At 47.0% G+C, this 26,545-nt stretch overlaps 2 protein-coding genes across 2 annotated transcripts; both read left to right on the plus strand.

Annotated features, from left to right (window-relative positions):
* The first annotated feature begins 12,519 nt into the window (after positions 1-12,519).
* Positions 12,520-16,271, plus strand: LOC121085602 (lymphocyte antigen 6E-like). Its single transcript, XM_040588429.1, has 3 exons — positions 12,520-12,571; positions 15,163-15,282; positions 15,895-16,271. Exons 1-3 carry the CDS (start codon positions 12,520-12,522, stop codon positions 16,101-16,103), a joined length of 381 nt encoding a protein of 126 aa, XP_040444363.1. The 3' UTR covers positions 16,104-16,271.
* Positions 16,272-19,795: 3,524 nt separating this feature from the next.
* Positions 19,796-25,258, plus strand: LOC121085771 (lymphocyte antigen 6E-like). The gene is made up of 3 exons (XM_040588756.1): positions 19,796-20,002; positions 23,847-23,966; positions 24,616-25,258. Exons 1-3 carry the CDS (start codon positions 19,951-19,953, stop codon positions 24,822-24,824), a joined length of 381 nt encoding a protein of 126 aa, XP_040444690.1. The 5' UTR covers positions 19,796-19,950; the 3' UTR covers positions 24,825-25,258.
* Positions 25,259-26,545: the final 1,287 nt, after the last annotated feature.

The following is a 26,545-nucleotide window of genomic DNA, read 5'->3' on the forward strand; positions in this document are numbered from 1 at the left end:
ATTTACTCCTCACACAATATTTTCTAATAAAAAAAGAGACTTGCGTGGTTTTTCTGTTGTGTGCCAGAATTATTCAGCTCTCTGAAAGCACTGAGGAATCCCAGTTGGACAGACTCTAATAATTAATATTTCATTGTGTTGGATTTACACGTCCTGCAGTAGTGAAGACAGAGTCCCCCACAGCCTGCAGGAAAACAGAGTCAGGGGGGTTTTTTGCTGCTTTAAAGCAAAACTGGCAGATTTTTTGCTTGTTTTGGTCTGCCTTTGCTGCAGAAAAGCATTCTTGTATCCCATGGCTAATATAAAGGGAAATAAATAATCTCGGGCATAGCTGAAGAGCAAAGGGTTATTTCCCTTACTGAAAGGGCACTGCAGCTCAAGGGCATCGAAATCTGCCCTCTTCCCATGGGGCAAAGCTACTGCGGTGGCAATTAATCCTCTCCAATGCATCTGAGATGTATGGGGAGGAAGAAGAGGGTGTGATTCCTAACTATTAATTTTGACCAGGAGTTAGAGCCAATCAGGACCACAGAGAGACGGCAGTCATTAACACACGTATGGGGCTGTCCAGAAACTCCCCTGAGCCTGTGCTGCTTGCTGTGTCATTGTGGAAGGCAGCACTCACCCCTTGGGTTTGGAGGTTGCTTGGAGGACCCTAAACAGATAGGAGTTGTGCACTGGGTGGAAAGGAGCTAGTTCTTAACATCACTACAGACTGCACTGAGCTTCTCCGACCATACTCAAAGATGTGATGGTAATGGGAGAGGTGGGAGAGAGGTGAAGGAGCCCTTCTGCTCTCCCCAGCAGAAGGCAGGACTCAGGTGCAACATCAGAGTACTTCGGGGCATCGCACAGTGCAAAGGAGACAGTTCAGCTGGAGATGGTCCAGAGTGTGGGAGGAGGATGCTACAGACACTTGGCACAGCATTAATGTAGGCATTTGGGGAGGAGATACCCAACCAGCCAGACATGGGGAGAGAGGGAAGAAAAGGCTGTTGTCCTCCAGAGGGGCTAACAGACCCCAGAGCAAGGCATGGAGAAAGAAGTGCCTAAGTATGGTACTTAGAAGAGGCAGCACAAAGCAAACACGGAGTCCTTTCAGTGTCTGGAGCTGGCAGGCTTATGCAGCATTGAGATGAAGCAACAAACAATTGCAAATGCCGTAATGAATGCCTGGGCGCAGATAATAACAAGCACTTTAAATACCTAAGGGACTGGTTGGATGGACGTCAGGGGGAGTTGTGACGTGCCTCCTTTGGGTCCAGGTGGTAGGACAGTTGGACTCACTGTGTGTGGCTGTCACCTTTCCCCTCTGCTATCAGAGCTACCCGCTTACAGCCTCAAACAGCCAGACCCACGCGATAAATTTAGCCCTGTGCCAAGCTGTTGTGTGTGGGCAAGGCTAGAAGAGTGCTGGGAGGGAGGCTGGAAGGGGGATGGAGCCATCAAGCCTTGCAAAAAGGGGAGCAGCAGTGCCCTAGGCAGCGGTACCTGGAGGAGGGGACATCAGATGAGGGCCCCCAAGCCCTTCTGTGGCCAGCATCCACCCCATCTGTCCCACTGCCACCCACGCCACCAAGTGAGTATCATGCCAGGCAGGAAAACACCAAACCACCATCCTGAAGCACAGCAGCCCCTGATGTGTTGCCTAAATCTTCACAGGGCTCAGAGCAGGGGGTGAGGTCCTAGTTTGGTTTGTGGGGTGGACAGCATCATCTGGATGTTGGTGAGACCTGCTGGGTCATGCAACCTGGGGAGGAGCGCCAGTGGAGAAGTGACCTGGCTGTCCCCAACAGGTACTAGGCTGTGCTGCAAGATGGACAAAACTACTCTCAGGACTCGTGACACCTCCCTGCTGAGGGCTTGGGTGGAAATGCTGCAGGAAATTCAGCTCTGGGGGAAATTCCAGCTCTTTGGGAAAACCAAGAGCTCTCCAAATCAAAGCTAGAAATCTAGCCATTTTTTTATTATTATTATTTTTTATGTGGTACAAATCAAAAGAGGTTTTATTATTGTTTTTATTCTCCTTTCCTTTCTTAACTTTTGACTTCATAAAACATACTTGATTTCGAGCACTGCAAACTGAAATGGCCATTGGGCACTCATGCCGTCGCCTTCATTGACTTACCTAAATGCTGGATGCCTCGGTCTGTGCCTGCCACACAAGTTGGGGTGACTGCCCCCTCCTGGGACAGGCACCGAAGATGGTGCTTGGAGAGCTCAGTGTGGTGACCCCCAACTCTTTTCAGAGGCCCAGGGCAAGTGAATCAGAGAGACCTACCATTCATATGCCTGAAATAGTTGCTTCAAATCCCAGCCTCAGTGAGAAAGAAAAAAAAAAAAAAGAAAGAAAAAAAAAGGAAAATGTGACAACTCCCCCGCCCCCCCCCCCCCCCCCCCCCCCCCCCCCGCCATGTTTATGAGAGGAAACTTGATGGCAGTTAGTTGGCACATTTCCATAAAATTTCCGTGTCTGGCGCACTAATGAATATTATGAACTGGGGGGAGGTGGGGACACACACCATGTAACAACAACCACACACACACACACACACCCCCACACACACCCCATTTTCCTGGGACATGCTGGACAGTGCAGAGAGCCAGACCAAGCCCACGAGAGGGAGCTGATGCCTCTGCACGGCGCCGGCCCGGCCCGCGGTGCTGCCGGGATGAGGATGCACAGCACCTTTGGCATGAGGATACACAGCACCCGTTGTAGACAACAAAAGTTATGATGTTTAAAAATTCTGAATCCTTGGCTTTTTTATTCTTAATAAGATCTGACACAGTCCAGCAATGTCATAGGAAAGCTTTAAAGTAAAGAGATCTTAAGATGCAAAGAAATATGCAGCCCAGATGACTCCTGCGGGACCATCCAGCGGGAAAACCAGCAGCCATGCGAGGGATGAGGTGGTGGCCGGACTGGAAGCAGCCCAGGGAAGGATGGCTGTGGGGCTGTGCTGCCGAGGCCAGCGAGCTCTGCTCACTGACAGCGGACCCCGGCCAGCCTCCAGTACCTGCTGGCTCCTGCACTGGCGGCAGCCAGGGACGTGCCTCAGTTTGGCTGTTCGAGACAATTCTGATGCGTCTAATATCAGCTCCTGAGGTGCCTGGGCTAGGAGAGGAGGGCGTTTGCATCAGAACCCCAAAGCTGGTACCAAGCCCTGCAAGGTTTCGGTCCAGAGCCTGGGGCCATGGGTTGCTTGGAAGTGGGGTGCCACCCTCTGTCCCTCCATCTCCTGTGGCTGCGGTGCTCTTGGTGTCCCCAGAACTGCTAGACTGATGTTGGGCTGGGTCTGGACAGCAGGAAGAGTGTTGACATCTATGAGGTCCTGGGAAGTAAAGAGGGGATCGAATTGGATGGTGTTGCACCTTTCTGTTCCATTATGGGTGACTCCGTCCCCTCTTTCTGATTTTCTTTCACATTCACTCTTTGCAATGACTCCTTGAACATCTTCCTGTCCCTCTAATTCTAAACTATGCTAATTCCCTCCATTCCTCTCATAAATGGCCACAGCCAAAAAATAAGACTGGCACCCGCAACCCACCATGCATACAAATTATAAAAATTCCACCTTTTAACTCCTCACCTGTGGGTTTTAACCCTGCCTGCAACCCACCACCTGATGCCTTCAGCAACTATGTGAAAGTAGAGAAAGGAAGAAGTCCATGAAGGTCTTTGGGGAGAAGGTGGCCTAGGCAAGACTTCAAACCAAGCTCTACCACTGCTTCCCCATATCTGACCTTGGCAGAGTCATTTGGTGTCTCTGATTCACGTGCTTAAGACGGAGATAACAATGCAGAGCTGCTCACCCTGACCTGGAGGGCTCTTTGGATCTTGGCACTCAGTATCTTAGTGATGTTTCATCTAGCTGGTCCAGGGATGTCCTTACACAGGGACCAGGATGGGTCAGCCTGCCCACTGACTGCAGATGTCTGTGCACTCAGAGCTTGCCTCTTGGAGGCCCCTGCAGCGCTGTGCTGCTATAACTGGTGTGAACACTCATCCTCTCCATAATGCAATGCAGAAACCTGTCATGGCAAAGCTGAGGCTGCTCCCACGTTGCTCACTCCTCCAGGAATGCTGTTCTTTGACTCACTGTGGTGCCAAGGAGCTTTTGTTAGGAGCTGGGCATGCAAAGAGCTCAGAAAGACATCTCTCCCCCACTTCCCTATCACACAGGAGATTTTACAATGGATGGATGTAGACACTGAGGTAAAGGCAAGGGTTTGGGCATTACTCAGTGCATCAGTCGCTTGGCTACTGCCTGATTTATTGTCAGTAGTGTGACAGGTCGCATGATGGGCTGAGGCTGCTCTGTAGGTCTGATAGGGTCCAGGACCCCTTGTTCAACTTCCAGTCTCCTGACAGTGCAATCAGAGAAGCTCCAGGGTCAGGACTTGGTCCCTGGAATAAGCCCAATGTCAGGTTGAGATGCAGAGCACTGTCTTCAGAAAGCCTTGAAAAGCAGCAGGAGGGCTACATGCTGCTGCTGACCTGCCTCTCCCTTCAGCAGGCTGCCCTCCCCAGCACTGGCACTGGTGAGAAGAAGGGCTGAGCCCAGCACAGCCCATGCTACGACAGACAGGAGAGCAAGGTAGTGCCTTGGGGATGAGCCCTGCCTTGCAAAAGTTGGAGGACTGGCTTGTCTGCTCATCACTCAGCTCCCAGCTGGATGTCAGCTGTGGTGAGAAGGGAGGGTGGTGCTTCACCCCCTCCCTACAGCAATAAAACCTTCCCAGGCTGCTCTGTGTCTCTTTTCCCCATGCTTAGATCCATGCAAAGCTTTCCCTGGGTATGTGGACCTTGGGCTGTGGTGAATGTATCTGGAGGCAGATGCTCTCCTTGGGATTTGCTGCCTGCTGTGGGGCTGAAGGATTTGGAGGAAGCAGAGCCTGATGAATATCTAGTCTGATCATGTTTCATTTCCCAAAATACCCACAGTCGCCAAGGCTTGGTGGCAGAATCCTAGTGCTTCTCCTAGATGCTGTCCTGCTTCCAAGGAAACCAGCAGGAGTGGTGCTCAGCATGTCCCAGGCATTACTGAAATGGTACTGCCTGTGTGGTACCTTCCACTTATTTGGAGCATGGGGGAGCTGGGTTGGAGGCTGTCACAGCAGCATCCCTGCAGATAATCTCACCTCCCACTCCAGACCCTCCATGCTAAATGCTGTACCACACGCGTTGGCAGGAGTGTGAAGAAGTAAACGGGTGAAATCAAGCTCCTGAGGTTAAATGCTACAGGGAGAGGCTCTATCCAGACAGATAAACAGCACAGGGCGGGTCTGTTCTCCAGCCATGAGGCCATGGTGGCATGTCTGTGGCACCCTTTCCATCCCCAAAACAGGGTGGTCACATCCAAATGGCCCTCTGGCCCTGGGCTGTCTCCTGGGTGTGGTCTGGGAGGCGTCTTTTGGCATGACTGAGTGTTGATAGTGGGCGAATGTGCGAGCCTGTGCTCTGTCCTTGGCTTTTTTACCAGTGTAGAAGTAGCTTCAAAGCTCTTTTTTGTTATCAGAGCACTCTGTGGGTCTGACCAGAACCCCACTGTGCTGTACAACTAGCATGAGAAACCCCAAGGAAGCAATGGCTGACTCCAGCACATGCAATGATTGATTGCTTGGGATGGCACGTTGCATCCTGCCCCTCCAGGCCACCCTGCCCCAGGAAAATGAAATGGGACCAGAGCAGGTGGGCAGGACCCATCCCACCATCAGGACCAGGTGGCAGTGAGGGCACCAGAGATGTTGTGGCTTGCTTTTGCCTGTGGAAGTGACACCAGAGGCATTGCCTGGTGCTGTGGACATGTCAAAGGAGAGGAGAGGAGATACCCAGTATGTCTGCCATGAAAGCCACGTGTGGAGGACAAGGGGGTGAGCTTTTGGTTGCAGAGCAGTTTCCTGGTGCTAAGACCTTCGCAGCTTTGTTTCTGTTGGCACTTCCTTCATCCCATCTCCCTTTCAGCTTGAATGAAAGTGGATTTTCCTCCACGTGTGGAGGCAGAAGAGAGCAGCTGTGTGTAAGCAAAACCAGGGCCTGATGCCAAGCGCTGTATTTACAGCCCAGAAAGGGGAGGTCACATCCCTGGGCTGTACTTTCAGAGGAAGGAAAGCTTCATGGACCTCTTATCCTGTCAGAGAGCTTGTTTCCTTTCTGGTTTCCCACTCCGGTCCTGCAGCAGTGGTCAGTTTGCAAAGAAATGCTGGTAGAAGCACCAACTGCAGGTGCTGTGGGCTGATGAGCAAAAGCCACTGTTCTCCCACACCTGGGACACTGAGCATCACTCTTCTCACTCAGACTCAATTTTGAGGCTCTGGAAGCCTTTGCTGAAACACTGTAAAATCCCTGCAAGTCGTGGCTGTCTTTTTCACGACATTTTAACAAGTTGGGAATGGGTCAAAGCCTAGTACATGGTGGATACAATCAAGATGGGGCAAGTTGTTCCTCCTATGCCCTTTCCTTGGCAAGAAGGAGGGTGTCTGCAGACAGGGTAGCTTTTCCACCCTGGTATTGCTCCCTGAATCAGTGTGGATGGCTTTTGCTTCCCATATCCCTCCCAGGCTGTCATCTGTTGAGGTTTACAAGCGGTTGTTTGCACTGAGTGGTTGGCGACTGGTCTCAGAAGAGCTGCTCTGCCAGTGGATGGGATCAATTACGGCATGTGAGCTGCTCTCACAGTACCCCCCAAGCAGTGGGGATGTGGTCAGAGAAGCCAAAGCCCAGCTGCAGTGTGCAGGGATGCTCTTGAGGTAGACAGATGCCTTTCCCTCCTTCTGCCCTACCACCAGGGCAAACACATCCCAGCAAAACCATGCCCTGCTTTTCCAAAATCACCGCAATTTAGAAAACCCAAACAACACACAGCCTCGAATTTTTTACTAACCCTCCTGGGAAAACACCCTTCTCTCATCCAGTGAGGAATATGATTGCATTCCCAGATATCATCCTGTTTGTTTCTCTGCCCTGCTGAACACACCCGTCAGGCTGGGATGGTTTCTGCCAGGACATTTCCTTGACCTGTAGTTCCTCTGCCTGCCATGGCCTCCCCTCTGGGGACAGCCCTGCTCTCCTCACCGTCCTTGGCTGCATTTGTGAAGGTTTCAGCACGGCTATTACCTGAGGTGTGACAAGTTTCTAGACGTAAGGAGGGATGGTCCAAGCTCTTGTTCTCACCATGCAACTGGAGTTTTGATGCCATACCTGACTGGGTCAGCAGGAGCAGGTCAGGAGAGAAACTGAAACATCCTGATCTTCCCACACATATGCCAAGTTTTTCTGCTCTCATTGAGTTTTTCCACTCTCAGTTGGGAGCCTCTTGTAAAAAATCAGACCCAGAGACCCTAAAACAAATTAAGAGTAGAGAGGTTGTCTGTGGAGCTCATCATAGCTTTTCTACAGATAATGGAACATGTATTTCTCATTTTAATCTCAGCTTTCACCTAACCTTGGAAATTTCAGCTATAAGGTTTCAGTGCAGAGGATCACTGGTGGGCCTGAAATACCAATCATGTAAAAGATGAATCAAGAACCTAAAGCAAATATTTAAAGAAAAAAAAAAAAGAAGGAAAGCAATTTTGAAAACTGTGACTGTTGCCTTGCCTTCTGGGTCAGGGTGTGTGTGTCTACCCTTTATAGCAGAAAATTTTGTTTCTTACAGAAGCAAAATGGACGAGCAGACTAAGGCTTTCTTGTTGTCCCTGTGGACAGCTGTGGAGGCTCTCACAAGGCCAGCTGCTACCACAGCTGTGTTCTCATGAGTTTCTCTCACATATCACTAGCCTGGCAGGTTCAAATGACTGCTCCCTACACCACTGTGTAACTCTAGGATCTTAAAAGTTTCAATTAAAAAAAAACCACAAAAGAAACACAAAACCCCCACAGTGATCAGACAGACAGTTGTGAAGACAAGCACGATAGCTGTCACCTACTTTTGTTCCTGGAGAGGCTGGCCAAAATCTTCCGTGGTAAAGCTTTTGATCAGCCTTTCATAAGTGTGTTGGCATGGTTCAGATATCTATCACAGCCCAAGATTTCTGAAAAAGTATCAGAGCCTTGCTTGTCAGCACCTGTGTGAACATACAGCAGAGGGGACGGTCCCATTTCAGTGCCTGCGCATTGTCTGCTCATATCAGGAAAGAGGATCAGGAGAGCTGGACCTTGGACAAGAGGAAATTCCCACTTCCAGTGAAAAAGCAAGGACAGACGTGGGAATTACCAGCTGAGCTGTGTAACAAGTGCAAACTTAAATAAACCTGTGAGGATCGTTGCTCCCCAAGCAGTTGTGGCCAGTGGTGTCCTCCATGGACATTAACTCTTTTAAGGGAATCCCAAGAGGGTACTGGATTCTTCTCTCTCACCTCTTCTTTCTCCCAAACATCATTCACCACCCTTTTTCTTTCAGATCCCAGAGGTCCCCAGTATCCCCACCCCTGGCTGCAGAGATGGCCACAGAATAAAACACCATGGCCCTGGCTCCAAGAAGGATGATTCACATCCATAACTCTAACCTCTTTCCTCTGTAAACAGGGTGGTTACACCCAAGTTGCTTGCAAGGAGCATCCCCATGTCAGGGCTCTGTCTGAGACAATGCCAGTTGGGGTGTGCCCAAGCCATGTTGATGGTCTGATGGCATGGATGGCATTGGGGCTGGGCTTATGCCCTGTTTGGTGATCTAGTCCAGACCTGGCCCTTCAGGCAGGGCACTGGAAGACACGTGAATCACAGTGGATGACTCCATGTACGATAATGCTGTTTGGTATCTCCCCATGAGCCTCCAAGCTGGTGGGATTGAGTTATCTCTTAGGACCTTGGAGGTTAAGGGAATGTGACAAAATGGCTTTGGTTCCCTGTTGGCTGGGAGCTGTGACCCCAAAGGACTCAGGTTTGCCACCCATTGTGACTGACACCAAGGCTCCTGGTGACCATCACAGCTGTCACACTGAGATGGAAGTCTACCTGGATCACCTTGTATTTCAGCCAGACATGGTGGGTCTGGGCTACCCCTGTCCTTCCTAGCTGGAGGTCTGGTAGCCTCTGTCATCTGCCATGGGGCTGACCTGGAGAGCTCTGTCCTGTTGTTTGGGGCTTACCAAGTCACCTACAGATCCAGGTGTGCTTCAGGAAAGGGAAGAATAGAGCAGGCTGCCTGCAACAATCAGGCCTTAAGTGGAAAGGGCAAAGTATGACACACGGTTCTTCCTTTTCCCCTCGGGTTTCTGGATTCCATGATCTCCCACCTTCTGGTCTCTCACCTAACCCTGTTGCCCTTGCACAGCCAGATGAAGAAACCCAACCTTCCCTGACCTGCCAGGGAAGGAGAGGACACGACCAGATCAGCCTGATGCTGTCCGGGGCTGGGCTGGGCTGGACTGCTTGCCCTGCATGCACCACCTGTGTGACTCAGGGACACTGGGAGCACTACTCATGGCTGCCTTCTCACCTTGTCCCGTGGCATCTCCTTTCCCTGTTGAAGCTGCAGCTTAAAACCCTGATCTGAAACGGTTTCCTCCCTACACCATAGAGCGGAGCTGCAACTGGAGCCACCTTCCAGAACAAAAAAAGGGGAAAGTGGGGAGAGATGACATTAAAGTGTCCCTAGAGCGGGCAGTTTGCTCCACCTCACTGCTCCATCACTGGCTGAAAACACACTTGGTCTGGCTCCAGTTGCACAAAAGGGACAGGCCTTGTACAATGCTCTCCCAAGGTCTGGCACAAACACAAGTTGTTGGCTGCCAAGACTGAAGTGGGTTAAAGTTTCTTCCTTAGCGCTCCCAGGCTCTGTTAACTGTTTAATACCCTTCATGACATCGGGTTAACACCCACCTAGCCCAGTTTCAGCAGCAAGATTCATCCTGCTGCCCTCCTCTCTTTGATGCCCTCCTCTTTTTTTTACGTCTCTGGGAAAGTAGTTTTAACACCTCCACATGGTGTTCTCCTGACACCATCTGCACTTCCCACTACCCTAGTTGTCTTTGCTCTGTTTTTTCTTCCAGATCTTTTCGCCTCTTGCTTGAAAAAAAACAGGGCTGCTCTCTACTTCAAAGGATACCCATCCCCCACCCCACAGCCGTGGTGCTGGTTGGAGCCCAGAGCCCTCGCAGTGGCCCTGGGCATGATTGCAATACCAACAGTACACAAGAATAGTGGGGTTTGGGACATGGCCAGACCGCAGTCTGGGTCCCAAAGCTTTTGCAGTCTTCTCCTTCGGGGGCACAAGGAAAGGGGTCAGGTGATGCCCCAGGGGTTTTCCCCATCCAGGTCTCATAGGACACCCCACAGTTTGACACTAGTGACTGGTTAAACTGGGATTTGGAGAACTTCAGAAAATGTTCTTCAGACCCTAAAGGGCTGTGGTTAATACCTGAACAGTGTCTACATATAGCAACATGTACGTTTTGCACAGTGCTAAGTAATGCCACCATAGAAGAAATAGTGAAGCATTGAAACTTCCCTCCCATCCCATCTTACTTCTTACCCTCACTTTTTCTGTCTTTAATTATTTTCCCCTGAGCTTTTTGTGTTTGCTTTGATTTATTTTGCTTTACACCACTATTTTTCAGCTCCCTTGTTCTCTCTTCCCAGTTCTGGGTGAAATATTAATCTTGTTTATTATTATTAACCTTCCCTCTCTCTAATCTATTTAAATGCTTTCTCACATTTCCACTTCCTACAGCCCATTTCTCACTTGCAGATTTTCTATTCAGCTGCACTTTCCTTTAACAGTCTCATTTATTTACTGTTCATTTATTTGTTTTAATTTCAAAGCCTTTCTTCTTTCTTGTTTTGGGCTGTGTTCACGCGTTGCTCCCTTCCTTCTGCTGAGGAGCTGCATTTTTCTGCTCGGTTGGCTCCAAGATAAGCTGAATTCAGTGCCATAATTCAGTTTTGTTTCTGAATTTTCAATGTGGATGGAGGGAAGAAAGTTTTGTTTTCCATTTCTCCAGCTGGCTGAGAGAAGCCTGGCTATTATACATAAAACAAACATGTAGAATAATACCTACTATTTCCTCCCATGCCCAGTTGATCAAGTTTCCTGCTTGATCTCGTTCATGCATGTATTTATATGAAGTCTTGTTTGGAGAGTATGACTTTTTCACAGATTATTTCCGAAGTACAGTTGCTACATTAGCTGTCACGTGGGTCTTTCACATCCTTGCTAAAAAAAGGAGGTAATTAAAGATTCATGCTCAAGGTCAGGGAAAATCCAAAGAACAGAGTGGAAGACTGAAAACTGGATACTCATCTCTTCCACCCTGCTCTGGGCACAGGCAGAGATAGAAATCATTGGGGGCTGAAGCTGCTGTAGAAAAGGAGGCGCTGGGTGAGGGAAGAATGACTGGAAGCAAAAGCCTCATCGCAGGGGTTGAGCATGGGGCCATCTGCCCAGGATCTTGCAGACAGGTGATCAGAAGACCCTATGAACCAAATCCTTGGAGAGTAATTTGGGGAAGACAAAGAGCAACTGGATGTTCTTTATTCTGTTTGCATGCCATTTGTGACCTTACAAACCTTGACTCTGAGCTCCCCTTGGTCATTTCTCTCTCTAAAGATGGTAGGTCCTGGTCTGCTGAGATGTCTTTCGACCAGGACTTGTTTTATTTTTCAGTTATTTTTGCTCCCATTTGGAGCTTAACTCCTGCAGCCATTTCCATGCACTTTGTGCTTCTGCTGCATCCTGAATCATTTGGCAAGAGGTGATGAAGTAGTTGTGGGAGCAGAAGGAGGGAGTCCAGAAGGACTGGAAAGGTCATGAGGGACTGGAAAAACCTGACAGAGTTCAGAGTTGGTCTACAGGTAGCAACAAACATTGTCACTTGGAAACCCTGGATGCTTCTGGAGGACAGAGAAGCAGAGCAAAACAAAAGCATCAGATCCTGTCCCTGCCTGGACCATGGGAGCCTCTGAGTGACAGTCCTCAAGGCACAAATAGTGTTGTTGCAGGAATGATGCAAGCTGGATTTCTGCTTAAAGCACGTTCCTTAGTAAAAGTGAAATAATTCTGAATGATTGCAGGCAATCCAGCAAAAAAATTTTCTTTATTGCCTGCTCTCCCACTTCCCACAGATATGAAGTGCTCATATATAGAGAGCAGAGAGAAAATATGGTGAATGTCAGATGACACCTACTATCTTGCAAGTGATAAGCTGTCCCAGACTGGTGCAGCTGCCTCTGCTTTGCTCCAAGTTTTGCAGTTCAGCCCAACAGGATAAGGAGGGACTCCCATGTTTGAATTACATAAATTGTTCCCCAAATTAGCAATGTGGACATGGTCAGCAGGAGTAGGCCTTGGAAAAAAAGATTGGATCTGAATAAGATGCAAAAAAAATTGCTACCTGGAGCCTCATAATAGGTTCCTACACACAAACACACCCATCACTGAGCACATCTTATGTGCTGTCACTCCCAAAACCTCAAATTACTGTAATCAAAGGAAGTCAAAGTAAACGCAGTCCCAGTATAAAACCTTACCGTGGTGCACCATTCCACATTGTTCAGGTGCTGAGGGCACAACAACCATGAAGACTTTTCTGATTGCCCTGCTGGTGACAGCCCTATGTGCCGAGCGAGGTAAGGCTTTGCAAAGGCTGGGAGAGCCAGATGGAGAGGATGAAAATACCAGAAGAGAAATCAGAGATAACGCAGGGACACGAATGTTTGACAGCTTTTATTGCAATTGGTGAGGTCTTGGTAGTGCAGGTTTTCTTTGGCATCAGCTGCATCGAGCAATATTTAGTGTGGTTGAGCTTTAGCTTCTGAGTGCATTCTGTTGAGGTACCCATAACCCAAAGAAGATGAGCTAACTGCCCTGGTTTCTCACACCTCCAAGTAGCAAGCTCTGACCACTCACATCTGAAGGTAGACATGTGGACTGAAAAATGCTGATATGAATTTGGCTGGACTCACTGCTTTGCCTTTGGTTTTATTTTTGCTCCTGAATGAAACTTGAGGAGTTGTTGATAAGGGTAAATACAGCTGGTATTGACATGACATCTTCTGCCAGTGTTTCACTTTATATCACACAATGAAATTACAGTCAAGAAACTAGATTGCTGGCAGGTATTTGAAAGCCTAAGAGCCCTTTGCTCGTAGGTTTGAAGAGCTTTTTTAAGTGTCCGGGAGTGAATGTGTTTGTAATGGGGGTCCACAATGCTCTGTGCTTGTCTTGCAAAAGGAGGTGCAGATGTGACTACATAGGAATGTGCAGTTGAGAAACATTGGCGCTGTGCATGGATTTGAAATCCCAAGGAGTCCTGCAAGCCTTTTTGCACCGTTAAGGCTATTTCTGGCTGCATTTGCAAAACTAGAGCTAATGGAGGGTGGAGGCCAGAGGCAGGGAAGGCTTTATAACAGTTACAATGGTTTAAGCTGTTATTGTTTCCCGACTGGGAGAGATTTTCCTTGCATCAGTCGGTGAACATGAGTTCACTTCAGTTGCTTTTGCACACATGCTGGGGTCTGGGCTCCTACTGCATCAGGAAGTGGTTTGAACAGCTTTGTGAGATGTGGAAGAAAAGCAGATCAGAGAGAGCTACAGGGTCTGTAGAACAGCTTTGTGAGATGTGGAAGAAAAGCAGATCAGAGAGAGCTACAGGGTCTGTAAAGTGCCGTAACACTTGCTAGGCAGCGTGGCTGGGATTGCTTTGCCATGGTCTGCAGAAGAATGGTAGCCCACAGCTCTGGTTGGTGAACCTCCACTGGAGAGGTGAGAGGCTTGACTTATGCAAGTGGTGGAGAAACAGCAGGTGTTGAGTAGTCAGTTAAAGAGAAATTAAAACCAGGATGCCACAAGAATGTTTTTATCTGCTGTTTTGGAGAACACCTGCGCTTGCAACACCTGACACTAGGAAAAGAGCAACTGCGTAGGTTTCAGAGCAAGATGGTCAGTCATATGCTGAGGCACGCAGAGCTGTACCCAAGGCACCTGAGCTCCCCACATCACAGAGAGGAGGCCTTTTATTCACCTACCTGAGGCAGTTAGGGCATAAAATGGCTTTTAATTCTCTTTTAAGACTGCTTCTGGAATTGTCTAACCAAGCGTCACAGGCAGGTTCAGCTTCAGAGATGAACGTAAATCAGCAGAAGCTGGGCTTTGGAGACTCCCTGAGAGGAGTTTCATTGTGGAAAATGGGTACAAATTCAATTGAAAGGGGCTATTCTGTGCAGAAATGAGAGCCTTCCTAGGTTAAGAAGGCCAAGAGGAGCTGAGCAAGCAAAATTACGGCTTAACAATGGAGGACCCTGGTGTGCAATTTGGTCACCTACAGCCAAGAGCTGTCCACCACTGGTGACAACGGAGCAGGCTTTCCTGAGAGCAGCTCAGCTGCCTCTGTCACCCCTGCTCAGACATGAGGAGCACTTCATGGGACTCTGCACAGGAGAGAAACAGCTTCCATCAATTGTGAATCCACCTCCAGGGAATGAGATGGCACATGCATATGTTTCTAGCATGGCCTGCTGGCCAGCCTGGAAGTTTGACTCAATTTCTTTCAGTTTTGCTCAGAAATGCATTTCCCATCTCCTTCTGGCTTTGTGATAGAGCTGGCTCAGCCCTGCTAATAATATCACTGAGAACATGTTGTTCCAGGCGCTGGTAGAAATAATCTCTCTATTGTCCAGAGCAACCTCTCCCAGGGAACTCCCTTTAATGTGGCTCCATGCTCAGTAATTTAGCTCACAGGGGTGTCGTAGGCTCTAATTAATTAATGTCTGTATGGTGTTTTGCAGATGCAGTCTGAAAATACTAAAAAACTAAGCTCTCACCTGAGAACAGTGCCAGTTCATCCTTTCCTTGCCAGAACTATACTAGACCCAGCTGGGCAGGTTGTGAGTTCTGCTTTTCAAGGCTGGCTGTCAACCAGGCCAATGTGGACCTGGGTGAGAAAGAAAGGTCACCTGAGAGTGCTGCTCAGGCTGAAGAACGTGTTTTCAAATTTAATCACTGAAAATCTCAAGTAAAGAAAGGAAATTGTTTTGTTCTGGTTGTTTCCTTTTTCAGCTTCATTAATCAAACCCAACCTCTTATTTCACTTGCTGTGAAAACTTGTTCGTAACATATTTTTCACCTTGTATTTTCCAAGAAGGGACATGGCTTTTGACACTTTCTTCCCAGGAGGACATTGCTGGAAACCACTAACAGGTGTCATGTGCGCTTTTTCCAGCTTCCTCACTGTTTTGCTACACATGTGACAACGAGCACTCCAACTGGAACTGCCTTAAAACCTATAAGTGTGAAGACAATGAGAAATACTGTGTAACCACATACAGCTCTGCTGGGTTTGGTGAGTACCAGCAATGTGTCAAGGTTGTTTTTTTTTTTTTTTTTTTTGCTTTGTTTTTTTTGTTTTTTCTTTTTCTCCTCCTTTTTTCCCTCCAAAGACACTGATGGGCAATAGATTTTTTAGGGCACTAGTTGGTCTTGTTGGAAAATCACTGAGGTTTAAGAATCGCAGCAGGTGTGAATCCCTCAGCAGTGCTCTGTGATCCACCACCTGGGGTACACTCCTCACCACCTTGTGGCAGGGCTGGCTGGAGCACACAGATTTTCATGAGCAGACTCTGTTGCTTCATCTGAGAGCTCACACACATGCTTCGTGATAGAGGATGGAAAGGGTTTGTGTGTAAAAAATGGGGTTTAGAAACCAAAAATGCATTGGCAGTGATTTTTTGCTGTCCCATAGGAAGCATGGTGTGCTTCCAGGACTTTCTAGTGTCATGCATTTGATCCAGGTTGTGTGGATACTCACCCAGCCGTCATCAAATCTGCTGATAGCTGTTATTGCTGCACTGCAAATTAGGCATAGTGCAATACACCTCCTCCTATTGTTCTCTGGTCAGCTCTTGCAAAAGAATCTTAAATCACAGTTCTCCTTTCTTATCTATTCTCCATCCAGGCAAGGACATCGGACACCGCATCACCAAGAAATGTTCTGTAGACTGCCCTGAGACGAATGTGAACTTCGGTATGGCAGCTTATTCTACCAAATGCTGTAGTACCTCCCTGTGCAATTTCAGTGGTGCCAACAGCATAAAAATCAGCTATGCTGTAATGTTCCTGGGAGTTGTGGCCAGCCTGGTATGTGTCATCAGGGCAGGATTGTGATGAGGTGTGGAAGAAGATGTGACGACCCAACAAGGTATTCCCTAACTGAGAAACCAACATCCTCTGTCAAGTGTCTCCAACAGGGTCTATGGTACCCTGTTTTTTCCAAGATATTGCTTTAGATCCCATCCACAAAATGGCACAGCAGTATAGCTCCTATTTTTTCCCCTGTATCATTTGTTGTTTTGTACTGATTTTCCCTGGGAAAGCTCTTTTGATAACATGTGTGTGACAATTGTCAGGCAAAATAAAGATTTATGTTATTCTAGAGTGTATTTGCTATATCCACACTAAGATCAGCCTGAGAAAACAGCTCTGCCAGAAAAGGCTGTTGTCTGAATCTCTACTTCACATTGAATTCCTCTTTTTAGTGCCTGGGAGTCTTCTCCTGGCTACTTTTCTCAATTGACTCAGATGCATCCAGCAGCTCAAGGCAGACACTCCATAAAGCCAGATGTTCTGCCTGATCACTCAGTGCTAACGAATCAAGGTGTCAGTCTGGAAAGGTCCAAGATGTTCATGTGGTTCCCATTGCAAGCAACAGCAAGAATTGTTTTTGTAACGGCTGACACCCAAGGCTGGGGGGTTGGCAGGTACTGGTTGTGCTTCTGGTAGTGCTGCAAAGTTCTCATGTGATCTCTGCAGGGTGGGTGGTTTCAGCTTTTAGAATAGGTAAAGGCCCCACCCTAAGATGCTATAGATCTCCAAGATGAGGATGATGATGCTGGAATCTGTCCTAATGGAAAAGGGACCTCTGTGCCTGCCTAGAAAAGATGCTGCTTGTCTGAGTGATTGCTCATGACTTCCCAGCAGGGACAGGGGAAACGAGCAGAAAGAGCCTGGCAGAGGTGACCCGTGTCTGATCTGTTGGGGAGGTCTCTGCTCCTTCTCTTTCCTCTGTCACTGCTGCATTTCTGGGCTTGGAGATGGAGGAGATGGGGTGGAGATGCCCCACAGCTCTTGGGGAGGAGATCTCCTGCAGTTCTTGAGGGTGGAGATGCCCTGCAGCTCTTGGAGGAGTGGAACTGTAGCTGAAACGGGCAAAATACATCCACTCTTGGAACTGGACGAGCAGCTTACAAGTGCAGTGCTATGTTTTGGGAGGGCCTGTGTAAAGGGGCACCTGAAAAAAAAGACCTCATATTTGCAGCCCAGCTGCATTTGACGGGAGTCCTGCTCAACCAGCACTCCAGACAAGGCTGAGGAACACGTGTGTTTCTGTGCAACGGGGAGAAACCGCAGTGCTGGCTGAAGGCTGTGAAGATGTGATTAGGTTCAGTCATCCTATAAAGATTTAATTTCTGGGCAAGGAGAGTGTTCTGGCATTTATTTAAATATGAGATGGGCTAACTGAAGAATGGTAGCGTTGTAGCATTTCTGTGCTGAGGGACCAACAGAAACTTGGATTTTTGCACTGGTTTTTAACCACTTCTTCTATATGTTATTCACAATAATTTCTGAAATGATTCTCAAAGCTTTTGGCCAACTTGAAAATCCACATTTAGTAAAAAAATCTGAATTACACAGTTACTTTTAAATTTCATCTTTTGTTTCATGAAAACTACATGTTTTCACTAAAATAAAGAAGTCATTTGTCCTTCTCACGTGACAATTTCAACCAGGTTTAGAACAAGATGAATGAAAACACTCTCCTTCCTTCTCCACTCAGCAACTGTGTGAAGGGAAGTATGTCTTTCCACTCCACCCTCCAATTCCAGCTAAATACCCTGTTACTCTTTCCAAATTCTTCTTGAAGTTCCTAACTTCCAAATACTTGTAAACTGCAATGTTATCTTCTTTGCTTTGGTCCCTCTGGTGTCCTAATCATCCCTGTCCTTTCTACCCTTCTAAGTCTTTTTCAATTTCTCTCATCTGGCACTGGTGACGGACAAAGATAACACTAGTATCAGAGGGACATATGGGACCAGTTGGAAGAGTGCAGGACCATCTAATGGAAAATCTCACTGTCAGAAATCCTGCAATAATTCCTTTACAAAATACAGCCTTGCTGTTTCAAAATCTCAGCAGCTTCTAGGAGACAAGAGATATTTTAGTTTTTGCTTGGATGAGACTACTGAGGCGGGGATGGGGGGGGGGAGTGCTTGGATGAGCTGCTATTTCTGTACCTGTTAATGGATGCTGTTGGCTGAAATAAATCTGAGTGTGGGCTGCCTCTGCAGCACAACGTACCGGCTGCAGAATGGCATCACCTTGTGACTAGAGCCCCCTTTGCTGCTGTTACCCAAAACAGTCAGAAATAAAAGTTGATTTTCCAATAAAGATTCATGAAACCTCTTCTGGAGTGGGGAGAAGAAAGTATTTGACAGTAGAGGGTTGCACTACCTGGTATGGAGGGTGCCAGCTTCTGTTTTGCTCCTGCCTGGTGCCTTGTGAAGCCAAGCAGCTCCCCTCCTTTGAGCTCTCTTGGTTAATTGCCACCTCTGTTCCAACTGAGTTTCATGACCTACCTATTGAGAAAGCAGAAATTTCCTCACCTTAGTCACACAGGTCTCCATACTAACAATATTTATATGTCCAATTTAGAGGTGTTGGAAAGACTTACATCACCTCAAGAGCGAGGCGTGCCTTTTCAATGAGATTGATGACTGTAGGTGGGTCATATCTGAAGCCCAAATTTTTAATGGGAGATGGAAATCTAAGCAACTTTGAGATTAAGAAAAAAAGGAAATAAAACAGATGGAGAGCAGCAAGGGGCAGAGTCACTGGCAGAGGCTTGGGGCATGCAGGTTGCTCCTGCAGCTCTGAGTGTCATGTGAAAGGGATCCAGCTGGACTATTTCTGGGACTGTGCCTCCACCCCCATGACCAGACTGCAGAAAGAAAACTGTGGGAGGAAAAGGCAACAGCGATCAGAAGATGGGAAAGATTTCGATTTTTATGCAGGGAGGTAGGATGAAACATGATCAAAAAGGAGGAATAAAGAGCACCGTATGGAAATCCAGTGGAGTACTCCTATTTGGCATTTCACAGAATTTTGGCTGGCTATGATTTTATTTTTTTTCTGAAGGCTTAATGAGTCTTTTATCAGGCAATCCCGCATTCTCCATGCTTTAACTGGTTTGGTTATTTCCTCCCTGACATTTATTTTTTGTAATCTGTGAATAAAAATCACAGCTTGTTCAATGTGATGGGAGGGGGTGTTATTTCTATTTTTTAATTTAAGTGGTCATTCTCATTGCTCAGTGGAATTTATTTTCTAATAAGACAACATTTTCCCTCATATAAAGCATCCATTTTTTTTAACAGAAACATTTATGATTTTGAACTTCTGTCTTAAAAAGGCCCACAGAAAATGATGTCTGGTCCCCTATGAAATGCAGTGGAAGGATACTGCTCTTCTGATCTAGCTGTATTGACAATCCTGGGAGACATTTTGTAGAAGTTTCAATCCTGATTTCAATTTTAAATTCAACCAATTTACATATGCACTAAAACAGTGTGGGAGTACACGATCTTTAAGGATGCAGTCTGTTCTGAGACCTAGGCTGGCCTGGAAAGAAAACATTCCTCTTCTCACATGGACACTGTTTTGGTTTTGTCTTTTCCTTTTCCTCCACTTATCCAGAATTAGAAACTGTTGCATTCTTCATACCAGATGAACAAGCTGCATTGTGAAACAACTAGGAAAAGAAAAGTGGGGAGGAATGTATGCCTGTTTCCAGAGTAGCATACTTCCACACACAAGCACTGACACGTTACTCTCAATTACCCCGTCTGACACAGCAACCCTATAGTTATTATCCTAGCATCAAAGCAAACACCGTGGAGCTATAAAACCTGCCCTGGGTGAGTTCTCCTTGTTTTGGAGGCTGCAAGACCTATAAAGGATGAAGACTTCTCTTCTTGTCGTGCTCGTCATAGCCCTGTGCACGGAGAGTGGTGAGTCTCCAAGGATTGCTTTGCACTAGGAAGACCCCCAGAGCTGGGGCATGTCTTTGATATTGCAGGATGACAAGGGCATTTTGCAGCATGAATGGTAAAGCTGAAGGGTCATTAGGGTCTAGACAACATCACAGTCCTCAGGATAAGAAGGCAAGGGACGTATCCCCAACAGAAGTTGGAAGGAAGCTGAGGAGCTGAGGTAGGGGATAAGATACCCAACTCGCTTGACTCATGCAGTCCCAGCCCAGCTCTCGAGCGGCTCAGTGTAGGCAGCTGGGAGCCCTTGGTGCAGCTCCATGAGAAGGGAGTTAGCTGAGGGATATACAGAGCTGGACAGGGAGAGGGCAGTATGTGCAATAAAGCTGCAGATCTGACATATAACTAACTATAGCCTGATTATTTTTTATTCACTTGCTTGTTTATTGCTTGCAATTACAAATCACCACTGCCTAAATTGTCAGAGATGTCACACCACAAGAAGATGCTCTGGCTCCTTCTGGCAGCTTGTTGCTTTGAGGTGCAACTTTGCTGATGTTGATCCCAGGTCTCGGCTGGAGTTGTAGGGTCCTATTCTCATTCTGATAACTGTATTTTTTGGGAAGGGTGCACTGGGAACCTGTGCTTTTACTTAGCCTGATTGGGCTCTACCAAAGACCGTTGCCTGTGCCACTGGGAGAGGTCCTGTTTGCACAGGGGTGGGCTGTGGGTCAGGCAAGGAACAGCTCAGGGGGCTTTTGCATTATTGCAAACTGAAATTTTCTCAGGTTCTACTGTAGGGTTTTACCTGCAAATTACTAGCCATTCTGGTCCTGATCTAGCAGAGCATTTAGGCTCATGCTTAATTTGAAGCTGTAAATATTCTTGCTATGGGACTTCACAGGCTTTAACCTTGGCATGTGCTAAACCATTGTGCTCAATGGGTTTGAGAAAGTTGAGGGCAATACATAAAATGATTCTTTCCTGCAGCTTATCAACTGTAATCACATTTTTTAAAAAGATCAGGTAATGAGACAGCGAACTTATCAAAGGAGTCAGTGAAAATTAACACATACACAGTGCTGCTTCGCTGTGCAATCTAGCCAGAAGGCTGGTTGCTGTTCCAGTTAATCCTGGACCTGACTGATTTTAATGGTGTAAATCCTACATCTGCCAGTACTTGCACTTGCTAATGCTTTACCCATGTAAGTTGTTTATCTGGGTGGCTGGAATTATTCACATGAAAATCTTCCTTGAGGAATGTTCTTTTTCAATCAGGGAAGAGTCTTGCTGGCTGCAGTCAGGAGACCTCCAAAGGCAGCCTGGTTTAACCCCCAGTTTGCATCCTGAGTGGGGCACACTTGAAAAGAAATACTGTTCCCTTCCCCACTTAGCCCTCATTGCAACAGATATTTCAACAGGCACAATAAAACCAGAAGTGTTTTTCAGTAGCATGAGGAAAATTGTTCTACCTGACTTCAGGGTCTTAGCTCCCAGGTTAGGAGCCCCTGTGCCTCCAGGGTCCTACATAGTAAATGGTGAGAGAGAAACCTCTCGAGAACAGAGAGAGGTTGGCAAAATCAACCTTGCAGGGTGCTTTCCCCCACCCCCCAGCTGGAAGGGTCCCAAGGCAACTGGAATCCGAAATTAGCAGCTTTGGGAGGTTGTGATGAAACAACACTTGCACATGCAACAAGCTCGACTGTTTCCTGCATAGGTTCAGGAAGTTTTTCTTTGGAATGGGCTTGATTAAAGAAGCTGCATTAATTAAGGGATAAAATGAGCTACATGTCTGGAAAACCCAGTCTGGGGACTCTGCTCTAGCGTACGGTTATTCTGGGAGGAAAGGGTGGTTCCCAGCGGGGTGGAGCAGAAATGTACCTATACAGGGTTTGCACAAGAAAAGGGAATGAAACCATACCACTTTGTGTGGAGATGCTCTGAAGGAGGGTCCCAGCCTTGGGAAAAGAAAAAGAAAAAAAAAATTAGCCTGCAGTGTCAGGACAATAATGAATGCAAGAGAAAGGCAGGACAGCTGAAAGGTTCTGGAGATGAAAATGAGCAAGGTAGGAAGCAAATTTCAATAGTCTGGGTAGCATGTCAGGACGAGCCAGGTACCAGGTCTGAGGCTTTGACAATCAATCATAAGGGCGTTGAGCATGGGAACACAGGGAGATGGGATGTGAGTCACTGGAAGCCCAGTTGCCTGGCCTCTGTGTGCTCTGCCAGCTGCTCTCCAGGGAGAGGGAAAAGGGACAGTAGGAACTCTAAGGGCTACAGACTACAAGAGGAAAGTGAAGGTCAGTGCTGGGTGGCCATGGAAAGGGAGAAGGGGCTGTTAGCTGGACCAGGAAGAGAAGACAGTTTCCACAGAGACACAAAAGGATGAATAGTACCCTAAAAAGCATTTTTGTGGCTTCCTATGAAATACAGTGATCCTGGTCACCTGGGGTCACAGTCTGAGCTGCGGCCAGGTCTGGGCTAGTAGGATGTTAAGGAGCAGAGATCCTGTTTGAGTTAGATGAGCTTGTCTAAGGCCAAACAAGGGCAGCAATGAGGTTGGGACATTGCTGGCAAAGGCACTAAAAACAGAAAAGAAGCTTCAACAAAAGAGAAGAAGGGAGAGGGAGACAAAGAACAAGGAAGGCAAAGCTAAAGGACAAGAATAAGATGGGTATTAACCAGCCATATATACGGACATCCTGGAAATGAGGAGAGCGAGTCTAATTCCTGGTGGGTGACATTACTGCTGGAGTGTTTGCTCGAGATAAACAGATGAGTAGGAAATTCCCCTTATCATGCAATGAAACCTTCCCCAAGGATCTCTTTGCTATGAATGACTGCTTTGGCTTACTGAAGTGCAAGCTGTTCTCATTCGTTTGTATTAGCACAGCGCTTTGCAGATGCAATGTTACAGATGTACACATTTTGTAGTGTGACTCAGTCATCACCCGTGAATGGCTGTAAAAAGGAATCTGCTGCAGCCAAGAGGGCGGTTTGCTAAGCCCTGCCTTCTACAGGTCCAAGATTGCCTCCTGACACAAGAGAGCTCTAAAAGTGAACCAGCCAAATGCATCCATCTTTCCAGCAAACACTAAGAAACAGATCTAGGTCACTTGTCCCTCATTTGAGATATGTTGGAGGGGCATGCAGCAAAATATTCATGCCTAGTACAGCCAGGGGGGTTACTCAACAGGTGTGTATCTCCCTTTCTGTATTCAAAAAGATTTGTTAAATAGTTCACTGTTGGTTTGTGTGCTCCTTGAAAGGGTGTGTAAGCCAGGACACTTCAGGTGACTTGAGGATGTGAAAGAGTGTGGACAGGAATCGTAGAGTCATAGAACGGTTTGAGTTGGAAGGGACCTTAAAGATCACCTAGTTCCAACCCCCTGTTATGTGCAAGGCCACCTTCCACTAGAACAGTTTGCTCAAAGCTCCATCCAATCCATAGGTCTCTTTCCATACAAGAACTAGTGGCCAGCAACCAAGACTTGGAGGAGCCAGGTTGGAAAGAAACCACAAGAGCTTCAAGCTGCAAGTGGTAGTAGACCGGGGTGCTCTTGGCAAAAGCACACTGGGAATGTGAGATGTTTAAATGGATTCAAGGGACACTCAAGTATCAACATCCAAAAGGGAGGTCCCTTGAGGCTTACTAAATGAACAAACCACACCAGTGTCAGGAATCTGAGCTTAAAGTAATTTGGGTCCAGGAGAGTCGCTGGGGCCAAGTTTCACACACTCAGGAGTTTTTTTGCTTCTGACTGCTGGGCTTGACAGATCTTCCATCTGGACCAGCACCACCAGTTTTGTGCTTCTACAGATATTTCTAGAGGTGATCGATGTGTGTTGTGTGCTTCTTTTGCAGCTTTCTCCTTGATGTGTTTCACATGCAAAGATGCATCCTCCAATATGCATTGTCTCAGTACAACCACATGCTCTGAGCATGAGAAGTACTGTCTCACAACGTATTCTACCACAGGACTTGGTGAGTGTGAAGCTTTTCTAAGGCTCTGATGACAAGATGGAGTTCAGGTTAGGCTGACTGTAGAGCCTCCTCCTACCGGGATGTGTAGGGAAAGAATTGATGAGGATTGTAGCACACAGAGGGCAAACCTTGCAGCAGCTGGGAGCTCAGCATAGCCCATCTCTGTTGCAATATATTGTAACATTACCGCACTGCTGATTAAATGCACTCAGGAAAGGGAGACATCGGAAGAGAGGAGATTCCTCTGCACAAATCGCTTGCCTCATCTCCAAGATTAAATATATGTTCATGAGGTGGTGGAATTGGAAAGGGCCAGGTAGTGTGGAAGGAGCAATCCCAAGGCATGGTGACGATTATGTCTTGCAATCTTGCACTGTACAAATGCATTAGATCTCCAGACTCTTGCCCTAGGTTGCACTCATCTGGCCCTGAAAACAACAGAGGTGTAGTAAGGCCTGGAGATGGTCTCCATAGGTCACATATATGCAAATATTGACATAGTGTGAGGAAGCCCAAGGGAAAACCAACAGCATTAAGTACAGAACAACATATTCCCACTGGATGTTGCACAGCCAGCCTATCATTGAAGTATGTAAAAACTCTACAAGATAAAAAATCTGACTTTTCTCTTTTCTCTGTCCCACTTCAGGCGATAACCGTAACCAGCGTATTACCAAGAAATGTTCTGCATTTTGCCCAACAATTGACGTGAATATTGGCATAGCTGGTGTTGCTACCAGCTGCTGCGAGACTTCCTTGTGCAACATCAGTGGTGCCAGCAGTGTGAAAACCAGCTACACTATTATAGCTCTGGGCATCTTGGCCAGTCTCACCTGCATCCTCCGGCTGGGTTTTTAAAGGGGCTGGGGGGAAATGTAGCTGCTTGGGCTTGTATTGCAAGGGATCAAATTCTCATCTGTACAGTGTGAATGCTGCCCTGCTTCTCCTACCTGGAAGGTCACATCTCATCAGCAAATATTTTTGCTTTTTCTTTACTCTGATAACAATGCGCAAGAGCACAGCTCTACCTCAAAATGGTGTTTGGAAGAGAAAAGCATGATACGGAGCCCTGCACTTGCAGAAGGGCACCGTATAGTCACCATCTCTCCTACTACTGGCCTTTTTAACTCCTTGCATTTTTTCCCCCTTCATTTTATCCCTGCCATTCTTTTGTGTCATTTTTCTCTTTATACCATTTTCTGTTCTGTATCATTTTGCTCTGAGGAAGCCTTTAATATTACAGTTGTTAAACAGAAACCGGGCACAATAAAGTGCTATTTTATTCTATTGTATGACTGTGTGGTATGGTACATCGGGTGTAGCGGCTGGATGCATCCATGTTAGCAGCAACAAAAGCGGAGGCGTTGGTCTGCAAGTTGAATTGAAATAACACTGAAATATATTGCCATTGCTTTGCATTCACTTCAGGAAGTCTCTCCCAGATTTTTTTTTTTTTTTTTTCCCCTGCAATGGCAGAAGTGTCATTTTTGTGACTCCATTTCAGAGTAAACTGTATTCTCTTTAACTTGCTTTCAATTTCTCTTCTGGGTCAGCTGGCTGAAAGGAAAAGGCTGTTGAGCTCTCCAGCAGGCAAACAGAGGGGACAAGGCGGGACCCAATGTGAAGGGATCTTGAGCATTAAGTTTACTTTAAACTGATTTAAGATCTTCCAGCGGAAATTGCTTTATAAGCATTACGGATTATTTTGAAAGAGGAAAAAAGTATCTTGCATGGTGCTTAAAGAAAAATCATCAGAAAAGACAGATGGCTTCTACCGTGTGTCTGCTGGCATCTGGATATTTCAGCTTCATCTTTGACCAAATATTAACTTTGAAAATAAACCTTTTATGTTTGCTAGTCAAGTTTCCTCTCATGGTTAAAATTGAAGGAGCTCGTTCCCCTGCACTGATCTTCCTTGTGGATAATCTTAGGAATGGGAGATTTGCTCACTCATGCCCTTCCGTAGTGAGTCACAGGAGGCTGAAATGCTTTCTCCTGAGCTGAAGAAGTTCTCCACTAGGATTACCCCAAGGAAGATCTCCCAGGGTAATTAGTTGGGTGCAGCTCACCCAGCTGGTTTTCTCTCTGTAGACTCATCGCATAGGGAGAGCAGCTCTATGCTTTGCTCACTGCTGGGCATTTGCCAAAAGCAGAGGAACAACAACGCTCAGAAACAGCTGGATCTTTTTAACAGGTTTGTAAACGAAATGTGGTCTCATTGCTCCAGCTCACCCTGACGTGCTCTTATCCCCTCTTGTGTGCCAATTCTCCCATCCACATCCTACCCCCAGCTATGCAATCCCTGACTGTCTTCTCTCCCAACCTTCCTAGTTGGCTTCTTCATCCAGTCTTAGTCTGGGCTTTACTTCCAACCTCTATTTTCTTGCTACAGCCTCACTTCATCTTTTTCCTCCCCAGTGCAAATGCAAGGTTGCCCAAGGATATTCCATCTTTAGCCATCAGATTCTCCACTGTCCCCACAGTTTCTATTGCACTGCCATCCCCCAGCTGAGCTGGCTCCAGTCTTCTGCCCAATCTACTCCGTTCAACTTTCTTCCCCTCCTGCCAGAATTGGAGAT

Source organism: Falco naumanni, chromosome 3, assembly GCF_017639655.2.
Source record: "Falco naumanni isolate bFalNau1 chromosome 3, bFalNau1.pat, whole genome shotgun sequence".
Classification (NCBI taxonomy): domain Eukaryota; kingdom Metazoa; phylum Chordata; class Aves; order Falconiformes; family Falconidae; genus Falco; species Falco naumanni.